Genomic DNA, 21,213 nt, shown 5'->3' on the forward strand with positions numbered 1-21,213 from the left:
AGTCTGATCTGGTGACGGTAATTATCATGCCCGGTCTACAGTCCCATGTTTTACTAGCTGTGGGATGTCGCTCTGTTATCTTCGCCATACTTGAAGAGGCCATATCAATACCATGTTACTTACGGTTCAGGAGACTATGTTCTGCCTCTTGAGATCTTAAAACTGACACTGGCTGATTCTGCTGGAGAGAACCATCTGAATCGATGACCCATCAATTGCTAGTTATTGGTTAGTTGCCCATGGGGCTCTCCTGGAAGCAACTTTACACAAGAAGCCAGAACCATTAATGATCGCAGCTTGTTATCCCAGTTTAACAGCATGTCCCCCCCTGGCTGTAGGTTTCAGGAACCTGTCGCACCCGCTGCTGGTCGGCAACCCCCTGACGGGCAGCGCAGATGGTGGAGTATTTGCCGTGCCCACCATGCTTCCCCCCAACAGCCGCCACGCGAAGCTCTCCTCCCCAAGCAAAGAGTTGGAGATTACAAGTCGCCAGCATCTGGATGCCATTAGTGTGAGTACAGGAGAGAGGAGGGTCTGTAAACGTGTGCAGCACAATGTATAGGGGATTCACATAGTGTAATGCCGGGGAAGGGGATCTCTGTCGTGTTAGATGCCGCAGGGAGTGATGTTGGCACTGCTAAGGTTGGCAGCTTCTGTTGCAGAAAGTGGTAAAGAGATATGGGGATTAACCCCTAGGTGTACCGAGGCTACTACCCAGGCTATAATAGATCCTGTCCATTGGTCATGGAGAAAGACACCACTCATGGAAAAATATAAATATAAGGCTATATAAGCCCATCCTGAATCACATCAGGGTGGTGGGCTAGGAAATTTACCCGGTAGAAGTACAGAGCGGCACCTCCTGGAGAGGCGCCTCAAGGTAAGTCACTGTTCCGGTGTCCGTCAGCCTCGCCTCCACCCTGTGTCCTGCGATAAGCCGTTCAGCTGGTCAGTACTCACAGACTCCGTTTCTATCTGGTCAGAACGCTGAAATGTACGCAGCTTCCGTCTTTGCTGCTCGTGGTGCTCGGCGTGCTCCAGCCGGAAGTGACGTCAACAGGGAAGAAATGGTGAACCGTGGTCACAGCAACTCCAACAGCCAACGCATTGAAAAAAGTAAAAAAAACTTTATTGATTACTAACGGTGAACATCAGCAGCAGTACACTCTGACGCGTTTCGTCCAATGATGGACTTTTTCAAAAAGTCCATCATTGGACGAAACGCATCAGTGTACTGCTACTGATGTTCACTGTTAGTAATCAATAAAGTTTTTTACTTTTTTCAATGCGTTGGCTGTTGGAGTTGCTGTAACCACGGTTCACCATTTGTTCCCTGTTGCAGAAAGTGATGTCAGCAGTGCTTAGGACTGGGGTTTCCAACCTTTTTTTTTTTTTTTTTGCCTCAGAAACCCTATAATTATATTGTAAAATTTACGCGGAACCCCAACCCTCCCTAATAACGCGCCTGAGATCAGATGCATTGTAAAATTCTCCTGTATTTGTTACAATTTTCAAATGACCTGAAAATTGTAAGGAACCCTTTAGGGATCCCCTCGGAACCCCGGTTGAAAAACACTGGCTTAGAACATGGCTGGCTTAGCTACAGGACGTATTGTATGTCTTTATTTGTATAGCGCCATTAATGTACATAGCGTTTCACAGTAGTAATCGTATAAATGATGTCAACACTGCTTGGAGTGTTCCAGCTTCTGCTGCAGGAAGGAGTTGAGCGGTGACGCTCCTCTTCCCCACTCTCTCCCTCTCCTTGTTATTAGCTGTGACCTTCTCTCTAACATTCGTCTTCTGTCCACAGTCAGATTTCTTCCTGCCGAAGCCCAAGAAGCAGAGAAACCGTCATCTGCGGAAGCCCTTGGTGGTCCAGGTGAGATGGGAAGAACCTTGTGAATCTAGTTGCATCCTGGAGATTTCTATAGAAGTTTAGGTTTGAATGGGAAAGGTTGTTAGTGAGACTTCCCTTGGAGCTCAAGAACTAAACACCGTGACCAGATCTCCTCCAGAAGGACATGCGTAAATTGTACATTGTGCAAAAGGGGCTTCAAAAATGGTGCATGATTTACACCAGAGGGTGCTTAACTCCAGCCTTCAAGCCCCCCACCCTCCCCTTCACCAGGTCAGGTTTTCGGGATATCCCTCCTTCAGCACAGGTGTCTCAATCGTTTTTAATAGATTTAATTTCCCTTGGTAAACCTGTTGTGGTTTTTGTATCTGGAGACTAGTAAATTGACCCCATAGTGTACAGATCGAACCATGACCTGGATGCAGAATAAGGAAACCATGATAAAGCTCTTCTTATAGCGCTACACAAGGCGTGTCACCGTTACCGTTTAGTGCGTGGCAAGCGGGATTGTACATCCGATTCCCCCAGGCAGTCGTGTAATAGGTCCCGCACTAGTAATTAACAAAGATACAAGTCGAGTACTTTGAGGTGCAGCCTTCGCTTCTGACTCCTTTTTGATTAACACCCCAAAAAGCAGGCACCTTTTTTTTTAGTCCCGTGTGTTGACCCGACTTCTTCGTGCTTCCTCCCGTGTAGAGGACGCTTCTCCCGCGGCCGTCCGGCAGCTCCTCCCCCCACGTGTGCTCCTTCTCTATCCTGTCCAACTCCTCTGTCGCAGGTAATGTCATAATGGATGGATTTAACCCCTTGCCTGCCGCTGTGCGTTGCTTTGCGCGACGTGCAGATGCAATGCGTTCCGGCCCTTTCGCTGCCGCTCTTTACACCCCTGTCTCTTCCATGTTCTCTCGCCCTCAAATTACTTTTGGCCTGGCAGCTAAGGGTGCGTCCATGGCAGCAACGGCCCGAGCGACACCACGCGCGCCAAAATGAAAATGCCGGATGGCAGTGCGCATGGCCATAGAGCGAGCGCGTCCACGAGCGCGACGGGGAGACCGATACTTCGCAAGACAAATTTGTTTGAATTTGCCGCGTGACGGCTGGGTCACGTGCGCAGTTTGGCCAATGAGGGCAAACCGCTCACGTGATGTCACGGCACGCCCCCGTCACGCAATCCTACAGGCCACGGATCGCTTCTAATACAGGCGTGCGTGACATCAGGCGCACGCCTGCACCGGGGCTTAAAGAGTGCAGGAATTTCTTGCCTGCTGCTGCCCCAGCTACTTGAAGCGATGTCCAATGCTTAAGATACTTTAGATTTGGCTATAGGAAGTGATGTCGGCACTGCTTGCACATCAGACTTGTGTACACTACTACAGGAAGTGATGTCAAACTGCGTAGCGTGTGCCAGACAACTGCAGGAACTGATGTCATAGCACTGGCCTATAATCGTTCTCTTTCCTCCTTTCAGGCAGAGGCTCCTTCCGTCCCATCCATTCCTCACGTCCCATTGTACCCATTGTCCCCAAAGGATTGGCAGCCTCAGGCACCAGTCCCCTCGCCAGTGAGTATTTACTGGGGGGTAGAGGGTAATGTAGCAAGGAGATGTGGATACAAATCACACTGAAGCATGATGATCCCTTTTTAAGGGTGGACAGTCCTTCCCAGGACCAAAGGGAAAAACATTAGCATATTTTGAAGGTGCAATCAGTGTGTAGCTGGACAAAGACACAACCTTTTGTAAACAATTTAGCTGGCTTCCTTAAACTAGCCTGAAAGTGCTATAAACAAAGATATAGCTTCTTTTTTTCTCCATCTAATTACAAACTGGTTTTTTTAGTGGCCAATTGGGGACAGGTTTGCCAATTAAGTGATTTATTTACCCATATCCCACCTTGTCCTCTGAGTCCCAGTAGATGAGGTGTGGGCGGGGCCAAGGCAGCGTGCTGGCAGCGGGTTCCCTCCTGCAGTGACATGGCGTTGTCATGGCAATGCGTCCCCGTGTGATGTCGCATCCCCATGACAACACGATGCTGCAGAAGGAAGGCCGTTCCACATATAAGACACACACCCCCCTGCACATGCAGCTACCTCTTACCTCCTCCCAGCTATCTCGTACCGTGCACACAGCCCTCCGTGTCCCTACCTTGGGGTGAGCAGTGCAAGTCCTGCGCTGGTTTGGGGGCTCCCCAGCTCCCTCCTCCAGCTCTCCCCTTAAACATGTCCATATCGTTGGTTTTCTTTGGTCCTCGGGAGTATGCCTGAGATGTTCAGTGGAAAGCCCCTATGTATTTTCTCTCCCTAAAGGTGCTATTGACATGGCAGCAAAGAGTGCAGGCATCATCCCGGGCAACGCTCTGCCAGTCCTGGAGACAGACGGTCTGGCAGGTATTGGTGCTCTACCCCCCGAGGCGATTTCTGACATCGCTCAGGACACCACGAACGAGAGTGCGAGTGGAGACTCCATGACAATGGTGACCATGTGTGCTGTTGTACGTTGCGTATACTTGTTTGTGCAGCGTGGAAGCTGTCTTGTGTTTTCCCCTCTCCTCCCCCGCGCCTCACTCCCCTCTCTTTCTCTTTGACCTTCCTTTGTTCTTTGCCCCTCTCGCTCTTTCTCTCTCTGACCTTCCTTTGTTCTTTGCCCCTCTCGCTCCCTCTCTTTCTCTTTGACCTTCCTTTGTTCTTTGCCCCTCTCGCTCCCTCTCTTTCTCTTTGACCTTCCTTTGTTCTTTGCCCCTCTCGCTACCTTCCTTTGTTCTTTGACCCCTGTTACGGTAGCTTTGAGACAGGCTATTAATAATACACACCAAATATAACTGGGTTGAACTGAACGAGGCTTAGATATGATAAAATATAATTTATTCCTTGAAAAAGGTGAACACAACAAGATATACAAATAACAAACAAAATATGAAACTTAAGATGGAATGATGAAACAGTCATATCTGGACTGGCAGTTCATACAGCAATCTTCATAATCATCAAGACATGAAGGACCATGAGTAAGGGCTGATACTGGGTTAAATACCATTTCAAACCCATCTCTTAACCCTAGGCGCCGACTTGGCTAGAAAAAATCTCTTTGAAGCAGATTTTGGCTTCCATTGTAAGTGTGAAGTATCACACTTAAAAACACTCAGTTCCTTGGTTCCTGCCCCCAGTATAAACAATTAGGGCAGTTACCTTTTGATCACTGGCCTAATTCTTTCAGGATGCTCTTCCTGCCCTATTGGCATAGCAGATGGGGTCTGCATTTTCAGAGCAGATCCAAAATCCCATATACACTTTAAATAACTTCATAACTTCAGTTCAGTAGTACTTACTGGCACGCGACACATTAATACATTCCGTCATGCATTACTGTGTAATACTAAAATTAAGAGAGATATTAATATCTGTCTCTTAGGACCGGCTAGACATCGGGTGTCTGTAATCGTTATTTGCGGCTCGGTCCCCTGGTTACACATATGTAATTTTTAGCACGTTCAGCTGAGGACATCTCATAATATTCTTATATTTAATAAGGTCACTCATTTCTGTAACCCCACTCCTAAATCAGGGGTGTCGGCCAGTCTACCAAATGGGGTGTCTGGCAGGATACTATGGTTTGTAAGTGTGAGTTCTAACACTCACAAACCACTCCAGCTTCATGCAAACAGGTAGAGTGGCTGGGCCTTTGATCAGGGGTCTGCTACCTAAACATTTGGTCGCTCTCCTGACCATTTAGTAGGCAGGCATCTTTGAGGGTAACTTAAACAAAGGGCTAGAATCACTGTTCAACTATTAACCCTTGCCCTCCCGGATGGATCCCAGTGTTTCTGTGGTGCAGACACTGGAACCGAAACAATACATTTTTACAGGGGAATAAACAGTTGGATGGCTGAAGCAAGGCAAAAACCATTACTGGACCCCAGTCCAGTTAACCCCTTGCTTCCCAGGTGAGAGTAGAGGGTGGCCAAATGGGGTGTAACCCCTTTAATCCCGGGCCAAATCCTTTCTCTTGACACCCCCCTCCCTCGCTCCCTCTCTTTCTTGGCCTCATTTCCTGTTTCCACGTGTCTCCTGTTTCTCTCTGCCCTTTATCTATGCGCCCCATTTACGACTGCATTTTTTTGTCCTCTTAGGATCCGGTACCATTTGTCACACTGTCCTCACAACCTGTCCAGGAGTCAACCCAACCATTCCAGGTACTGGGGCTCTCCAGCGCTTTGTTTGTATGGATGTGGAACAGCAGAGCGGGAATAGTGGGATGGAGCAACGCAGGGCGAGGGGAAGTCCCTCCTAGAACAAGAGTGAACTAATGAGAGTTTACATATTTAAGGGGTCACATCTGGATGGCTGATGCCTTTTTACCAAAACTTGATACGTTCAAGTACTTTGAAGTGGCGATGTGAACATGGTGAGCTCAGGCTTGAAGGGTTTGATTTCGTCTGGCTGCTCCCTTTCGTCTGATGTCCCTGTGTTCAACAAGTGTTGGCACAGCGAAACCACGCTCTTTGCCCCTCCATGTTTACTGGCACTCTGATAACCGAAGTTAAGAAACGGTAGATTCATACGTATCTTGGTAAAAAGAGGCATCAATCCCTTAAGCATGTTACAGCCATTAGAACACTGGTTCTATGTCGGATTGTTCCCATTAACCACTACGTGGGTTTGAGGGGCAGTGACAGAGCGGTGTGTGTGATCAGTTAACACCATGCGGGAGAGAGATTCAGTGCCCTGGCTTTGTGGGGGTTCAGGGCAGGTATAAGCGATGGTCCAACCGCACGGTTAAAATGATTGTTTCTTTCCAGCCCTCTTCCGTCCTGTCCCTGGCTGAGCTCTCGCGAACGCCCCTGCAGAACGGCCCCTCGGGCAACAGCTGCTTATCTCCCCCCAACGTATCCGCCCTGTTGGACATTTCTCTCCCCGGACCCCCTGAGGACGCCTCATCTCAGGGGGAGACTGTAACCCACATCAGCGACTCCATCATTGAGATAGCCATTAGTTCCGGGCAGTATGGTAAGTCCCTGGGCACCTTAACCATATCGCTGCCAGCGGGGCCTGCAAGGCATTTGCGGAGCAATGGGTTACAGGCCCCCCTGGTAGCTAAAGGGTTAATGCAGATGAGTACTGTGGGTGGTAGAGTCAAAAGAACGCATTGAATGCCAGAAAAATACAGATTTAAGGTCTTCGTTGTAACGCCTGTGGCAGAGAGTTAAAGTGGAAAACATGGGAAAAGAAGTTATAAATAAAATAAACACTGATTTAATAACAAAGGGCTACAGATCCTTGTGCTTTTTTAGAGTGGAGCAGCTTAATAATGTTTACTGTCGAATGCCTTGTTTGCTAATTTATCCGCGTGGGTTTTTGCAGGAGAAGCCGTGTCCCCAGCCAAGCTCAACGGCAGTGACAACGCCAAGGGTCTTCCCTCCCCGTCCTGTAGCCCCCGGCGGAACTGGATCGCCTCCCCCAGCCACGACCCGCAGTGGTACCCCAATGATTCCACGGACTCCTCGCTCAGCAGCCTGTTCTGTGAGTGTCGGGTATCCACGTCCATGCTTTTCCTCACATGTATACAGAGCTTTCCAACCCTCACTCGCCCTGATCTTTCCAACTCTTGCAGCTCTGCCCGGAATCCCGTTTCATGTTTTTTTTTCCCCCTCCGCAGCCAGTTTCATCTCTCCGGAGAAGAGCCGGAAGATGCTGCCTGCGACCCCAGGAAGTGCCAGTGGCACGTCCCTGCTGGGACCCAGCCTGCTGGACGGGAGCTCCCGGGATTCCTTTGTGTCCCGCTCACTGGCCGACGTTGCTGAGGTCTGTATGTGATCAGCGATCCTCTAAGGGTGCAGTCCCAAAGTGCACTAATGACAGTGACCGGTGTCACGGAGTTGCATCTCGGGCATGTTGCCTTTTTCCCCCCAGAAATCTGACACTTGGACGTATTTGTAAACCTTGTGAGCAGGGGGGAGGTTTGATTTCCTTTGGCTTCTCCCATTTGTCTGTCCCAGTGTTCAACAAGCGTTTGTACAGCCAAAGCCGCCTCCTATCAGTCTCCCCTTGTTGGTTCTCTGATGTGTAAAGAAAACGCTCCCCCCAAACCGCAACCGATAAAAAATGCAATTGTAAATAATTTCCAGAGAAATAAAAAAATAAGCCAAATCCGATTAGTTTTAATTTTTTTCCCTACAAAAGTTTGTTTTTCTGGCCGCTATTTAAGAAAAATGTACCTTCTTTGAAGTCCAGTGATGTCACAGTGGGAGGGGTTTAGCAGCCATGTTTGCCGTCCGTTTTGGGATTATTGTTCAGGGATAAAGCACTTTGCCATCCGCAGAGAGAAACTAGAGATTAAAACAAACACCGTATTGTACAGTATGGGGGACAAATATTTAACAAATAATAATTAATGGTGCATTATATAAACTGAAGGGCCCTTCAGAGCAGAACTGAATTATATCCAGCTTTCTGTCGGAGTAAATGTACAGTTCCCTCGGTTTATTGGATTTCTTACCCAGACTGTGCAATATAGTATTTGTTTTCTCTCGATTTTTCTATTTTAATTATTTTTCCTAGTCACCGATTTGGTTAAGCTTTAGCACTAAAAGTTAGGCCAAAACTGAAATGCAGATTGTTGCTAAAATCCTCCCACTTTGGGACATCTCTGGAATTGGCCGTATCAGAGAAGCTCCGGATAAGGGACCACCCATTGCGGCTGTAAGCAGACGTCTCTGGGCTTCCTGGGAAAGTGAAGGAAGTGAGAAAAAGTAACCAGGTTGCCATGTGAACACTCTACTGCAGGCTTTGGGGCCTTTCTACTGCAGGCTTTGGGGCCTTTCTAAAGCAAAAAAAAAAATCAGACAGAGGAAATAAAACTAGGGCTGGTCATCAGGCTGAATTTAACCTCCGTCTTGTTTGGGAGAATGGCATCTTCTGTGTGTGTGTTGTCTTTCGTACAGAGATAAGATGGCGCTCTCTCTGACGTGGTTCCTCTCCCGCAGGTGGTGGATTCCCAGCTAGTTTGTCTGATGAACGAAAACAGCATCGATTACATATCTCGCTTTAACGACCTGGCTCAGGAGCTGTCTTCCACCGAGCACGCGAGAAGGGACTCTGTCTTTGAAACGGGAGCCAGCGGCAGTGGGCAGCCCATTAGCGACCTGTCTTAAGACCACCTCGTCTGGCCGCGTGCCGCAAAGCTCGTTCCTGCGTGCTGCCTATTCACCTAAGGGGACCAGAAAAGCCTCAGCCCCGTTTCTCCGAAAGTGGGCCTGGCCGCATTGTACGGCGATACTGAGTATCTTGGTGTGCTCCGTGTCCAACAAACGACCTTCCCATTGCATACACTACAGCTGAAAGTTGCACCCATACAGAGACTTGCAAGTTCTGCCATGTTGCGTGTGACCCATATTTGCCCTTCGAGGGGGGGTAAGGGGGAGGGGCGTGCTCCACTGCATTGCAGCCAGGAGGGCCTTGCACTGCAGGCCCCTCTACAGCGATGGGGTTAATGGCAATGGGATGTGAGTGGGCATACTCAGTCCTGCTATACAGTATATAGCAGCTTGGTAATGTTCAAGGAAGGATTTCCGTTGGGGGGCAGTGTCCCACGTCCATATACAATACACTGACGCTAAAGGTGCAGTCCCACTTATGGCCACATTGAACTGGTTATAGATGTATATATGTGTATATATGTAAGTATATACATGCATATTTCTCAAATTATTAATTATCAGGGCCAATAAAGCAGTCTTCCCCTTTACATAGCTGGGACATTGAGCTTTGGGGGACATGAACTGGACATTGTTACAGTGCAGCCTTTTTTTTTTAAGGGTGGGCCAAGCGACTCTGAACTCGCACCTTTTGCTGCTTTTGTGACAGCTTTTTTTTTTTAATGTCATCTATGATGGCGTTTTTAGCATGTGCCTCTACAGGCAATAAGGCACTGCAGCAGTTTGGTTGCCACTGCCTACCAGCCCCTAAGGAGTTGATTATTTGATGCTACCCATACTGCAGTGGGAAATGGATTCCGCCATGTGTGCAGACAGCCGTTGTGTAAATAAGTGTCCCCTTTTTATACACACCGGAAACTAGGGGGTTACAGCAGGAGTGGCGCTTACCTGCTTTTTTTTTTTAATGAGTGACTGAGTAAGCAGCATTTTTGAAGGTTGTCCAGACATGTGCATGTGTTGGCCCCGGCTAATAGATGCTCCTTGTGCACTTATACAAAAGAATTAGGGCAGGTGGCACTGTCGGTTTTTAAAGGCAAAGCTACACCCATATAATGAAGCATGTAAAATACAAGAGATGTATACATGCACTTAGGGAATATGTGTGTTTTAATATATGCATGTGTGTTTGATTATACGTTTATAGATGTATATTTATACATATGATCGCTCTACATACGTATGTATATTCATCAATATGTATACAAACGTACGTGTGTGTGTCCTGCTTTTCATTAACGCCGAAGGCGGTTGCAGCGTATAGAACAGCGCTTTTCAACCTCTTGTTAAGAAACCCCAGAATTGGATAGTGAAATTCTGGGGAACCCTAACTCTAGTGTCTGTCCCCTCACTTTCTCAGGCCTTGTCCCCGCTGTGCGTGCGATGGGGTGCGCGGTGCAGACAAGATACGGCCTCTCTAGGGCCGGCCCCAGACACTGCCTGCACGCGTCTGCAAACAGTACGATTCGCCACCACCTTTACCAAAAGACAAGAAATGTTTTTTCGCCGCGCTGGCTATGTCACGGCCACCGCTCGGCCAATGAGGGCAAGCCAGCTGTCTGACGTCATGGTCGCGCCCCCGCCAAAAATCTGGGCTCGCGACCCTAGGACAACAAATTGCGTGCACGCAGTGACTGGGGCTGTAGCTTTATGCTCACTCGCCCCCTCTCACTCACACACTGCCACACACTCCCACTTGCACACACGCGCACACTCCCCCCCCCCCCAGTCACTTGCGCACACTCCCCAGTCACTTGCGCACACTCCCCAGTCACTTGCGCGCACTGTTCACCTCTCACTGAGGCTGCGCTTATAGTACCGGCGACCGCAACATTGCGTAAAAACAAATGCATTGCCGCCGTCGCGTGTGCTTATAGTAAGCGCGACGCCTTGGTCGCGATCGCTGGATGTCATCTCAATTAGATTTTTCCAGCGACCGTCTCCGGCACTATAAGCACGCGCACACACGTTGAAAATCACTGGTATAGAGATTAATTTCTAATCCTGATGCCCGTCTGCTTTGTATAGCAGCCCAAATCTGCTGGTTGCTCACTGCGGCCGTTTAAAGGTGAAGAACAAGAAACATGGCCAGAATGTCTCTGTCCCAGAGTAACGACTCTCACAACAGCCTTCCTGCATCATAAAGGCATCACAATCCCAGGACTACGTTTGTATGCTGCGTTATACAGCTCCCTAAGTGTATATATACACATTTGAACACTTAAATGCTGCATTGGCAAATGGGTATAGGTTGCAATTCATTACTCTGCACAAAAGAAAAAAAAATAAGCCATATTATAGAAGATAAAAATCCATATTTTAGATGGGGCTTGTTGCAAAATATGCAAATTGTGTGTTTGTCACGGGGGGTTTTTTTTATGGTCAAAAAGGTATATAACATCAATTTAATAACTTCTCAGCACTGGTAAAATTGGAATCCAAAAAAAAGTACAATTGCGTTCTGATCAGTGCTAGAATAGAGAACCTGCCACACTGAGATCTTCCAATTTTCCATCAAAAATAAAACCCGGAAGCTTGGAACGGGTTCCGAATCGTGGCACTGGCAGCATCTGTCTGTCGTATTGTCTACATCTAAAATTAGACCTCAGTACATGTTCTGTTTCTTTTTGATATATATATATATATATATATATATTTCTGTATAGTGTCTGTATAAAAGTATCGCACCTGTCCTTACCCTCTTGGCTACCAGAGCGGCCTGTAACCTAGTCCCCTTTGGCACCCAAGGGGTTACGGGCTTGTTTTGTACCATATTGTAAATTTAAGTTATTTACTCTTTCCAGCTTTTGGATTGGTGTTTTATTTTAATTTTTCCTGGTTGAATGGGGGGGGGGGGGCGGGAGGGGATGGGTTATTTAATAAAGCTGAATATTATTTACCCTCTTTACTGCTAGGCTGGGTCCAATACAGGCTTTAGCAGGGAGACGAGGGTTAAGCCTTCCCTTTTTTTTTGAGAATTTCCAGTTGAATTTGTAAAATCTGTTTTTCTTATTGTGCATAAATACATACAAATACTTAAGACAAAGTAGTGGTTTCTGGTTTAATGTATGTATCTAGGTGTCCTCCCTCTCCATCTGTAATATACAAATACACACACGCACACTCTTTCCTGGTCGTTCTATGGCAGTGGTCACCAATGGGTTAAGTCGCGCTGTAGCTCAGATAGGACAGAAAAAACTTATCCTGTAGGTGTAGGAGATCCTATAACTAGCCACTCCTCCTTTCCAGGTAGTCTCAAAGCAGAAAAATATAATCTTACAACATTAATATTATTCCCTCATCACGGGATAGGGATTGGTGTGCACTGCCATGGAGACTATGCAGGAAAAGAAAATTACGGTAAGTAGGATATCAATTTTTACTTGTATGTAAGGATCTCCTATGGAAGAATCGAGTAATGCTCACCCAGAGGAAAGGAGAGACTTTAAGAACTACACATTAATCGGTCTACAAACACTTAAACACTACTCCCTGTAATGGGAGACCTGGGGATCAATTCGCCAGACAGAAACAGAGTTTATTCAATTAATATATTGGAAAAAGGAATATCCACAACTATGTACAGTAAATCAACACACACACTTACAACTGGGGTACCCTGTAATACTAGATGCAGAGACATCATAAAGAGATTTTCGTTTATCCTCCAATGTCCATGCAGATTGTCCCGTTGCCTCACACCTTGTTTCCAGCTGTCTCCATTCCCAGCTTCTCTTGGCTCCTTCAGCTAAAAACACACTGAGCTCACAGCTAGCAAAGAGCTGCTCCTATCTCACTAGGAATCTTCCCCAGGTGCTTGCAACAAGACCCAGTTCCTGATTGGTGGCGGGAAGGGCAACACAAGCACAGTTACATGCAGAGCCTTAATTGGGAAGAAATTAACCCCTGGTCCCTGAAGTGCTGGAACCAGGCAACATAATACATTATATAATAATATATACAGTATCTCTCAAAAACGAATAGACTATACCGTTCTGTGGCTAACAAAATGCTTTTATTTGTGCGAGCTTTCGAGAGACTGATCTCTTCCAGCGGTGTTACAATGGATAAAGCAAGAAAGGGCTTTACTTAAAAACAGTGCTAGCAAATGGAAATATTACTGAGTGCTCATTTGCGTGTCTTAGACAGGTCTGCAACCCTTCCTTTCACCATTATCGCCCAGCATACAGCGCTTCCACTGCAGCGAGGGATTCTGGGAAATGACATGCAAATGAGCACACAGTACCACCTTTTGCTTCAAATCCATTTTGGCATGGACCCTGATAAGCTTTTGCTTGCTGCATTACACAGCTTTTCAGCACAGCCTGGGTTAAGATGCAGAGCCAATAACCCTACCCACAGACAGCCGTTTCGACCTTTTCTGTCTCATCAGTGTGAGGCTGGTTATACTGGCTCTGCAATATGAAGCTTGGATAGATATCCACCACACATTAGTTATATATATATATATATATTTATATACTGGTTGTAGATGCTTGAAAAAATTAACCCTACGCGTTTCTCCCAACCCCTGACGAAGCCTTGGATGGGAGAAACGCGTAGGGTTAATTTTTTCAAGCATCTACAACCAGTGGGAGAAGCGCTACATGCGTAGAAGTGAGAGGAGGAATTTTCCAAAAAAATCTTGTTGGCGCCAACACCGGATGAACGGCTGTGGCAGGAGATGCGAGACGCAGGCATCACACGCAAGACGCGGAAGCTGCAGACGCACCCTGACATCACAGAGAAGACTGCGGTCCAATACACACTCTGGCCGAGCAGTGGAGGGGGAAGTGAGACAGCAAGTGAGTCGCAGTACCCCTCAAGATCCCGGCAGCAACTGCATATTAAAGCTAGGAGCGGCAAAGTGAAGAGGTAAAGCGCCCATATCAGCGGAGACGGATTAATGTGCTAAGAGCTGTGTAGGCTCTAGGTGAAAGGCTACTCACCAGTTCTGCCTAACACACACCTGAATACATCTTCATTCTCTGAGGGTTGAGAACAGGGTGCACGAAGTCTCCTCAGGAGATCTGTGGCTTATTTGACATCTCTTGCCCAGCCAGCAAATATCCCAGATACTAGAAGCACACAGTGCTGCCATTCCCCATATCACTTATACTAACCAAATCAACAAAACTCAAAGTGTTTCCACCAACACTGTGATACACACTAAAGAACTCATCATTTTTGGATTTTCTAACAAGTAGTTCTAAGTGGATGCACCTGTTATACTAAGGCGGACATTAGAAGATCTGTAAGACTGTTACCCATGTATATGCAAATACAATATATGTATGCACAATCATTTTGCAAGTAACAAGTGTTTGTTTTAACCGGCCCCTATTAGGGCATTTTTTTTATTAAGTTTTATGAGTTTAAATGTTATTTGGTTTATTTTACACCCAGCTGGGATAATTTCATATTTTTGTATTTTATTTTCAGAACTATTAGGTTTTGGATATTAATAAATAGTATATTTGTATTGCACACATTAGGAGGGTGGTCTCATTTGAAATCTCTTGACCTCTAAGAACTGGGGTTCTTTTTTAACTGATTCCGTGCGCAGGAGTATATATAACTGTTTTCCTTTCTGTATACATACAGTAGGGGCATTGAAGATTCCCTGCTATATACTCCAGCAGCAGGCGTCATTTCCCTCTATATAGTGAGTACAATACCAACTCTACCATTGTTACAAGTCCATCCAACGCCATCTTTCTTTCCATATAAATATATATTGACATATATCTTACTATATATTTTTGAAAGCATTGTATGTATGTATGTTTCACTGTGTTCCCTGTCCTTAGCGGCAATCTCATTGGTCCCTTGGCCCGCCCCCGCACACCTCTCATTGGCCTCACACACTCACACCACCCCCTTGGCCCGCGCCCCACACCTCTCATTGGCCTGAGGCGGAGTGACGGGCCAAAGGTCCAAAAAAAAACACACACACACCTCTCTCTCTCTGTCCTCTCCCCCCCCCCCCCCATCACACTCACCTCCCCCCCTCCCCGGTGCTCCACTCACCTCCCCGCCTCCGCTCCACTCACCTCCCTCCCGCTCCACTCACCTCCCTCTCCACTCACCTCCCTCCCGCTGCACTCCCTCTCCACTCACCTCCCTCCACCTCCCTCCCGCTCCACTCACCTCCCTCCTGCTCCACTCGCCTCCCTCTCCACTCACCTCCCGCTCCACTCACCTCCCGCTCCACTCACCTCCCGCTCCACTCACCTCCCTCCTGCTCCACTCACCTCCCTCCTGCTCCACTCACCTCCCTCTCCACTCACCTCCCTCCCCGGCGCGGGGACAGGCAGTGGGCAGGGCAGTCTGCCGCTGCCATGCGGCACCTAAGATGGCGGCGGATGCAAGGACCCCCTTCCTCCCTCGCGGACTAAGTAACATGGCGGCGGCCAGAAGGAGAGGTCCCGCTCCACTCACCTCCCTCCCGCTCCACTCCCTCCCGCTCCACTCACCTCCCGCTCCACTCACCTCCCGCTCCACTCCCTCCCGCTCCACTCACCTCCCTCCCTGGCGCGGGGACAGGCAGTGGGCAGGGCAGCCTGCCGCTGCCACGCGGCACCTAAGATGGCGGCGGACGGAAGGACCCCCTTCCTCCCTCGCGGACTAAGTAACATGGCAGCGGCCGGAAGGAGAGGTGACGTGTGTGTGTGTCACTGTGTGTGTGTGTGACACTGTGTGACACTGTGTGTGTGTGTGTGACACTTTGTGTGTGTGTGACACTGTGTGACACTTTGTGTGTGTTACACTGTATGTGTGTGTGTGTGTGTGTGTGGGACACAGTGTGTGTGCCCCCCCCTCCTGTCCACTCTCCTCCCCCTCCTGTCCACTCTCCTCCCCCTCCTGTCCACTCTCCTCCCCCTCCTGTCCACTATCACCCCCCTCCTGTCCACTGTCACCCCCCTCCTGTCCACTCCCCCCCCTCCTGTCCACTCTCCTCCCCCTGCTGTCCACTGCCCCCCCCCTCCTGTCCACTGTCCCCCCTCCTGTCCACTGTCCCCCCCCTCCTGTCCACTGTGTCCCCCCCTCCTGCCCACTGTCCTCCCCTCCTGTCCACTGTCCCCCCCTCCTGTCCACTGTCCCCCGCCCTCCTGTCCACTGCCCCCCCCTCCTGTCCACTGCCCCCCCCTCCTGTCCACTGCCCCCCCCCTCCTGTCCACTACCCCCCCCTCCTGTCCACTGTCCCCATCCCCTCCTGTCCACTGTCCCCGTCCCTCCCCTCCTCCTGTCCACTGCCCCTCCCCCCACTTTTCCTAGCGGCAAATTTAACTCACGGGCAACGCCGGGTCTCTCAGCTAGTATAGCTAGGAGGGGGGATATATATAAGTATGTATGTATATATATATATATATATATATATATATATATATATATATACATACATACATACATACATACATACATACATTGGTTACGTTTATCACTCACCTGTACATTTATGTCATATACCCTTCCCTTGGGATGTTATTTTAGCAAGCATATATCTATTTTTGTTCACTTACACTGGATTTCAGCATGTATACACCATTCATTATCCAAGATGTCTGAGTAGAAATCCTAGGTATATATATCTTGGACACGCACACTAATGCGTATATAACAAGTCCAACATAATATATTATCCCAGCCCCTTAATTACTCTGCACTCCACTACGGGGATTTTATTTTATTATATTTCTCACTGTATATAATAATAATCACTGTCACTCACTGCATATTGTTTTTGGGGATGTAATAAAATGTATTTTATTAAATGACTGATCCTACAGTCTGCCAGCCTTCTGCAGCAACATTATCTGCTGGACCATTGTTGTCCTACATATTCCCTTTAAGTACAGTATACCGTGAGGGCAATCATTTGCAGGGCCTTTTTTTGATCCTACTTTGATCAGTTCTGTGTACATTACTTTCTCCTCCTAGGCACCTTTGTTATTAATACTACTTTACATATTGGTGAGCAGATTGATCCATCTTGTTTTCTTGTGAGTGTAAAAATGATTTATTTATTTTTAATATAAAGTTGGACTTCTTTTTTTTTTTTTAAGGAAAAAGGCTTCGGAACTCCTCTGTGCCGGTTTGGGAGAGGAAACCTTTCGGGGCCTGGGACAGGCGCTTACCTGACAGTGCATACCTAACCAGTTAGGCTAAGGCCCCGCTCCCTCCGTCAGCGCGCCCGCACTGCAGACAGGCGGGGCGCTGCCAGACACAGACCGCGATATGCGGTCTGTAGGGAGCCGGAGAGGGAGGTGTGCGGGAGTGGGAGGCTTGAGCGGAGGGACCCGCTACTCTCCCCCCCCCCTCCCTCCCTCCACGGCTCGGGCTGGAGCTGCTAATGGAAGGTAATCAAAAGCAACACACACACTCATACACACACGCAGGCACTCATACACACACGCAGGCACTCATACACACACGCAGGCACTCATACACACACGCAGGCACTCATACACACACGCAGGCACTCATACACACACGCAGGCACTCATACACACACGCAGGCACTCATACACACACGCAGGCACTCTCTCACACACACACGCACGCTGGCAGGCACTCATACACACACACACAGACAGAGGCAGGCACTCACGCACTCAGGCACACACATACACAAACACAGATAGGCACTCAGACACACACATACATACACACACACACATACAGACACTCACGCTGCTTTCCCTCCACACTCCACCCCGCTCCCCGAAGCCTCTCCTCCTCCCGAAGCCTCCCCTCCCCATTGGCTCACAGCCACGCCACGTGACGCGTCAACGCTAGGGATCACCATTCTCTTGTATCCCGTAGCGGCTGGCGCGTCACAGCGTGTAGTGCGCTGTGCAGCCAGGGGGGACCGGGACCGGTTCGGCAGGATTCCCCTGCTGGTGGGTCGCACCGGGTCCCAGGCCTTAATCTTTCAAGATCTGTGTGTACTTGCTTCACTATATATATTTTTTTTTTTTTGGTGGTGCGCTGATTGTCCTGGATAGATTTGTAGCACAATAGAAAAACATAATAATAATAATAATAACAACAATAAAAATAAGACAGACGAAAGACGCCTCTTTTCTAATGTAAACAATTCTCATTTCGCTAGCCTCTTCTCATAAATCAGATTATCCATCCCCTTTATTAATTTGGTGGCTCTTTTCTACACTTGTTCAAGTTCCATAATGTATTTTTTATGGAATGGTGCCCAAAACTGTGCTCCACACACTTATTCTGTACCTCTAAGTGCTGCTTTGGACTGCTGTCAGTGGGAAATCGCCTTTGCGCTGATGTGAGAGTCTCTCCGCTCGGATTGTGATGCTATACGGTGATTGAGCCACTGGTGCTGAAGCAGGGATCGCCTTAAAACCTGACCTCTTGGTATTTTGTTGAGGTCCTGATTTTGAGCACCAGAGGTGTGATGTACTGTAACCATTCCTTAGGTATGTGTTACCTCTACAAACGCTCATCCCTTTATAGGGAAAATTAAAGTAAACACTTCAAACAATTGTATCTCTTATTTAATTGAGAATATACATAACGGTTTTATTCTTTTAGCATGCGTAGTCAGCTAAAACCTGCCGTGACACACACACACTCACACTCACACTCTCGCAACATTGCACTGAATTTTATTATGCAAAAAGGTTGCTACGGTGTGTAACAGGATTTTCATTTCCCTTAAGAAAAGTTGCTTGATCTAATAGTTAACCATGTAACAGATCGAATAACATGACAAATAATTGTGTGTAAAAAACACTATTTGTACTGTTAAGTCCTTGTGCCGTTCAATAGCCTCACTGCGGACATGAACAACAAACATGTTCACTGTACACATACTGAATTGCAATTAAATTTAATTAAACTCATCAAACCGTGGCATTTGATTCCGCGGGACGTGTTTTCCATGGTGCAGAAAGTGTTCCCACGGGTGGAATTTCGTGCCTAGTCACGGGAACCAGGATAGTAAGTCTTGCTACATCTGTATATCTCTCTCTCTCACAAAACCAAGCAGTCACTGAGGTGGTGGGAAGACCAAACCATATGTATGCTAAAGAACGTCAGCAAGGAATAATAAGATGATTTCTGAAGTACACATCCAGGGAAAACTCCACGTTACTGCAGACCCTGCCGTCATGCAATTATTCAGGGGGAATGGCCTTGTTATCTGCAGGTTTAGTCATCTTATAGTGCAAAAATTCTTGCCTCAAGTAAATCTGTGTGAGGATTCGTAGTACCAACATGGATACTTCCTGACTTCACATAAAGGTTCTAAGGCACCAGGCCCTGACGGTTTCCCAGGAGCTAACTACAAAAAATACCGCAAATTACTGGCCCCTATATTAACTAGTACAACCATTTTCTGAAAGAAGAAGAGATACCTAAAGAAATGCTAATAGACTCCATCTCCCTGAAACTAGGCTCTCGAATGCAAAAACTATTGACCGATCTCGCTGATCAATTCTGGCATAACGATTTTCTCAAAGGTACTTGCTGTTAGGTTAAATACGCTTCTTACAAAACTTATCCACCCAGATGAGGTGGGCTCTGTCTTAGACAGACAAGCCGACAACATAAGGAGAATAGTAAATGTTATGTAGGCAGCTAAGTCATCAGATACCCAAGCAATGCTTTTGGCCTTAGAGGTAGAAAAAAGGTCCAATACACCCAGTTGGACACATCTTTTGACCACTCAGAAGGCGTAAGGATTCAGGGGTAATTTTGTCAACTGGATTAGGTGGCACTATAGAAATCCAAGAGCCTTTATCAAAAATGTGGGACAAATAGAGCAATTCCAGATGAAAAAAATGGAACCAGGCAGAGTTGCCCATTGTCCCAACACTATTTTCTCCCACAATTCAGCCACTTGCTGTTAAATCCAGATATCACAGGAGTTAGGATCGGCAAAGAGGAGTACAAACTCCGCTTATTTGTGGACGATATAATGCTAACCCTAACATCCCTTGCAAGCGTATATAAAACATTAGAGCACTTTGAGGCAATCTCTGGCTTTAAAGTAAATGCCAGCAAGTCAGAGGCCCTAAATATAAATCTGCCCCCCGGCATTCTAATAGCCTTGAACTTCAATTTCAACTGGCATAAAAGTAACATCACATATCTATGGATAACAAATGCTTTACCCCTCATTGTATCAAGCCAATTACCCCCACTTAATTCAAAGAATCAAGAAAAATCTTGAGACTTGGTCACGGTACTCTATCTCCTGGATTGGCAGAATCTATGCCCTAAAAATTACACTTCTCCCTCAAATTGTATACTTATTCAGAGCCTTACCCATACCTATTAAAATGAAGGATATAAATAGTCTGCAAAAAAGTATGTTTAACTTTATATAAAAAGGAAAGCGCCCTAGAATCTCAAATAAAATATTGATATGCCCAAACAGGAGGATTGGCAGTACCCTGCCTCCAAACATATTATAATACAGCTCAGATGGCGCAACGTGCAGCTTGGCATGCTCAGCGCTCCTCCAAATAGGTGGGTGGAGATTAAAAGTCAGTACGCAAGCCCCTTGGGTATAGATACTACAATGGGGTTAAAGAGGAAAACAAGGCAATCACTGACCCTAACATTACCTGCTTTTTATACATTCTCTAACATTGTGGGATAAGGGGGTCATGGAGAGAAGGATAAGAATGGGCTACGCGGTTATGCTTCCGATTTTGGACAACCCAGATTTCCCCCCAGATCTGCAGAAGGAACCATTCATATGGTGGTCTAGAAATAACCTCTCGAGAGCGCAATAGCTAATGAATGGGCCCAGGATAAAAAATCATTCCGCTCTTTAAAGGAGTCCCACCAAATTCCAGACAAGGAGTTCCTTGGATATGCCCAGATAACGCATTTTCTCTCAACGCTATTCAGCATACGACCTCCTCAACAACGCACCCAACTCGATGCATGACGTTCTACATGTGGTGGCAATGTCCGGTCATTAAAACTCTTTGGAACGAGGTGTTTGATCGTATAGCCACGATGTTAAATATCCCGGTAGAGCCTTCGCCGTGGGTAGCGCTATTACATAAAAAAGCTGACGATACCACCTTTTTTTAAAACACGATGATAAATCACATCGTTTCAGCAACGAGAGGTGTGGTTGCAGCGGCAGGGCGAGGCCCCATA

At 47.2% G+C, this 21,213-nt stretch overlaps 1 protein-coding gene across 4 annotated transcripts in view; it reads left to right on the plus strand.

The window, feature by feature from the left end:
* The window catches only part of CRAMP1 (cramped chromatin regulator 1), a 34,483-nt gene extending 24,207 nt beyond the window's left edge, over positions 1-10,276 (plus strand). For 3 of the 4 annotated variants that reach the window (XM_075566246.1, XM_075566245.1, XM_075566248.1), the window contains exons 12-21: positions 339-511; positions 1,814-1,882; positions 2,555-2,636; positions 3,327-3,419; positions 4,163-4,347; positions 5,983-6,045; positions 6,652-6,859; positions 7,214-7,372; positions 7,509-7,654; positions 8,836-10,276. In XM_075566246.1, coding sequence (XP_075422361.1) covers positions 339-511; positions 1,814-1,882; positions 2,555-2,636; positions 3,327-3,419; positions 4,163-4,347; positions 5,983-6,045; positions 6,652-6,859; positions 7,214-7,372; positions 7,509-7,654; positions 8,836-9,003 — 1,346 coding nt within the window. In that variant the 3' untranslated portion in view covers positions 9,004-10,276. The remainder of the gene's footprint in view (positions 1-338; positions 512-1,813; positions 1,883-2,554; positions 2,637-3,326; positions 3,420-4,162; positions 4,348-5,982; positions 6,046-6,651; positions 6,860-7,213; positions 7,373-7,508; positions 7,655-8,835) is intronic. The other variant, XM_075566247.1, reaches the window with a different exon arrangement.
* Positions 10,277-21,213: the final 10,937 nt, after the last annotated feature.

The sequence above is a fragment of the Ascaphus truei genome, chromosome 11 (genome assembly GCF_040206685.1).
Source record: "Ascaphus truei isolate aAscTru1 chromosome 11, aAscTru1.hap1, whole genome shotgun sequence".
In the NCBI taxonomy this organism is placed as follows: domain Eukaryota; kingdom Metazoa; phylum Chordata; class Amphibia; order Anura; family Ascaphidae; genus Ascaphus; species Ascaphus truei.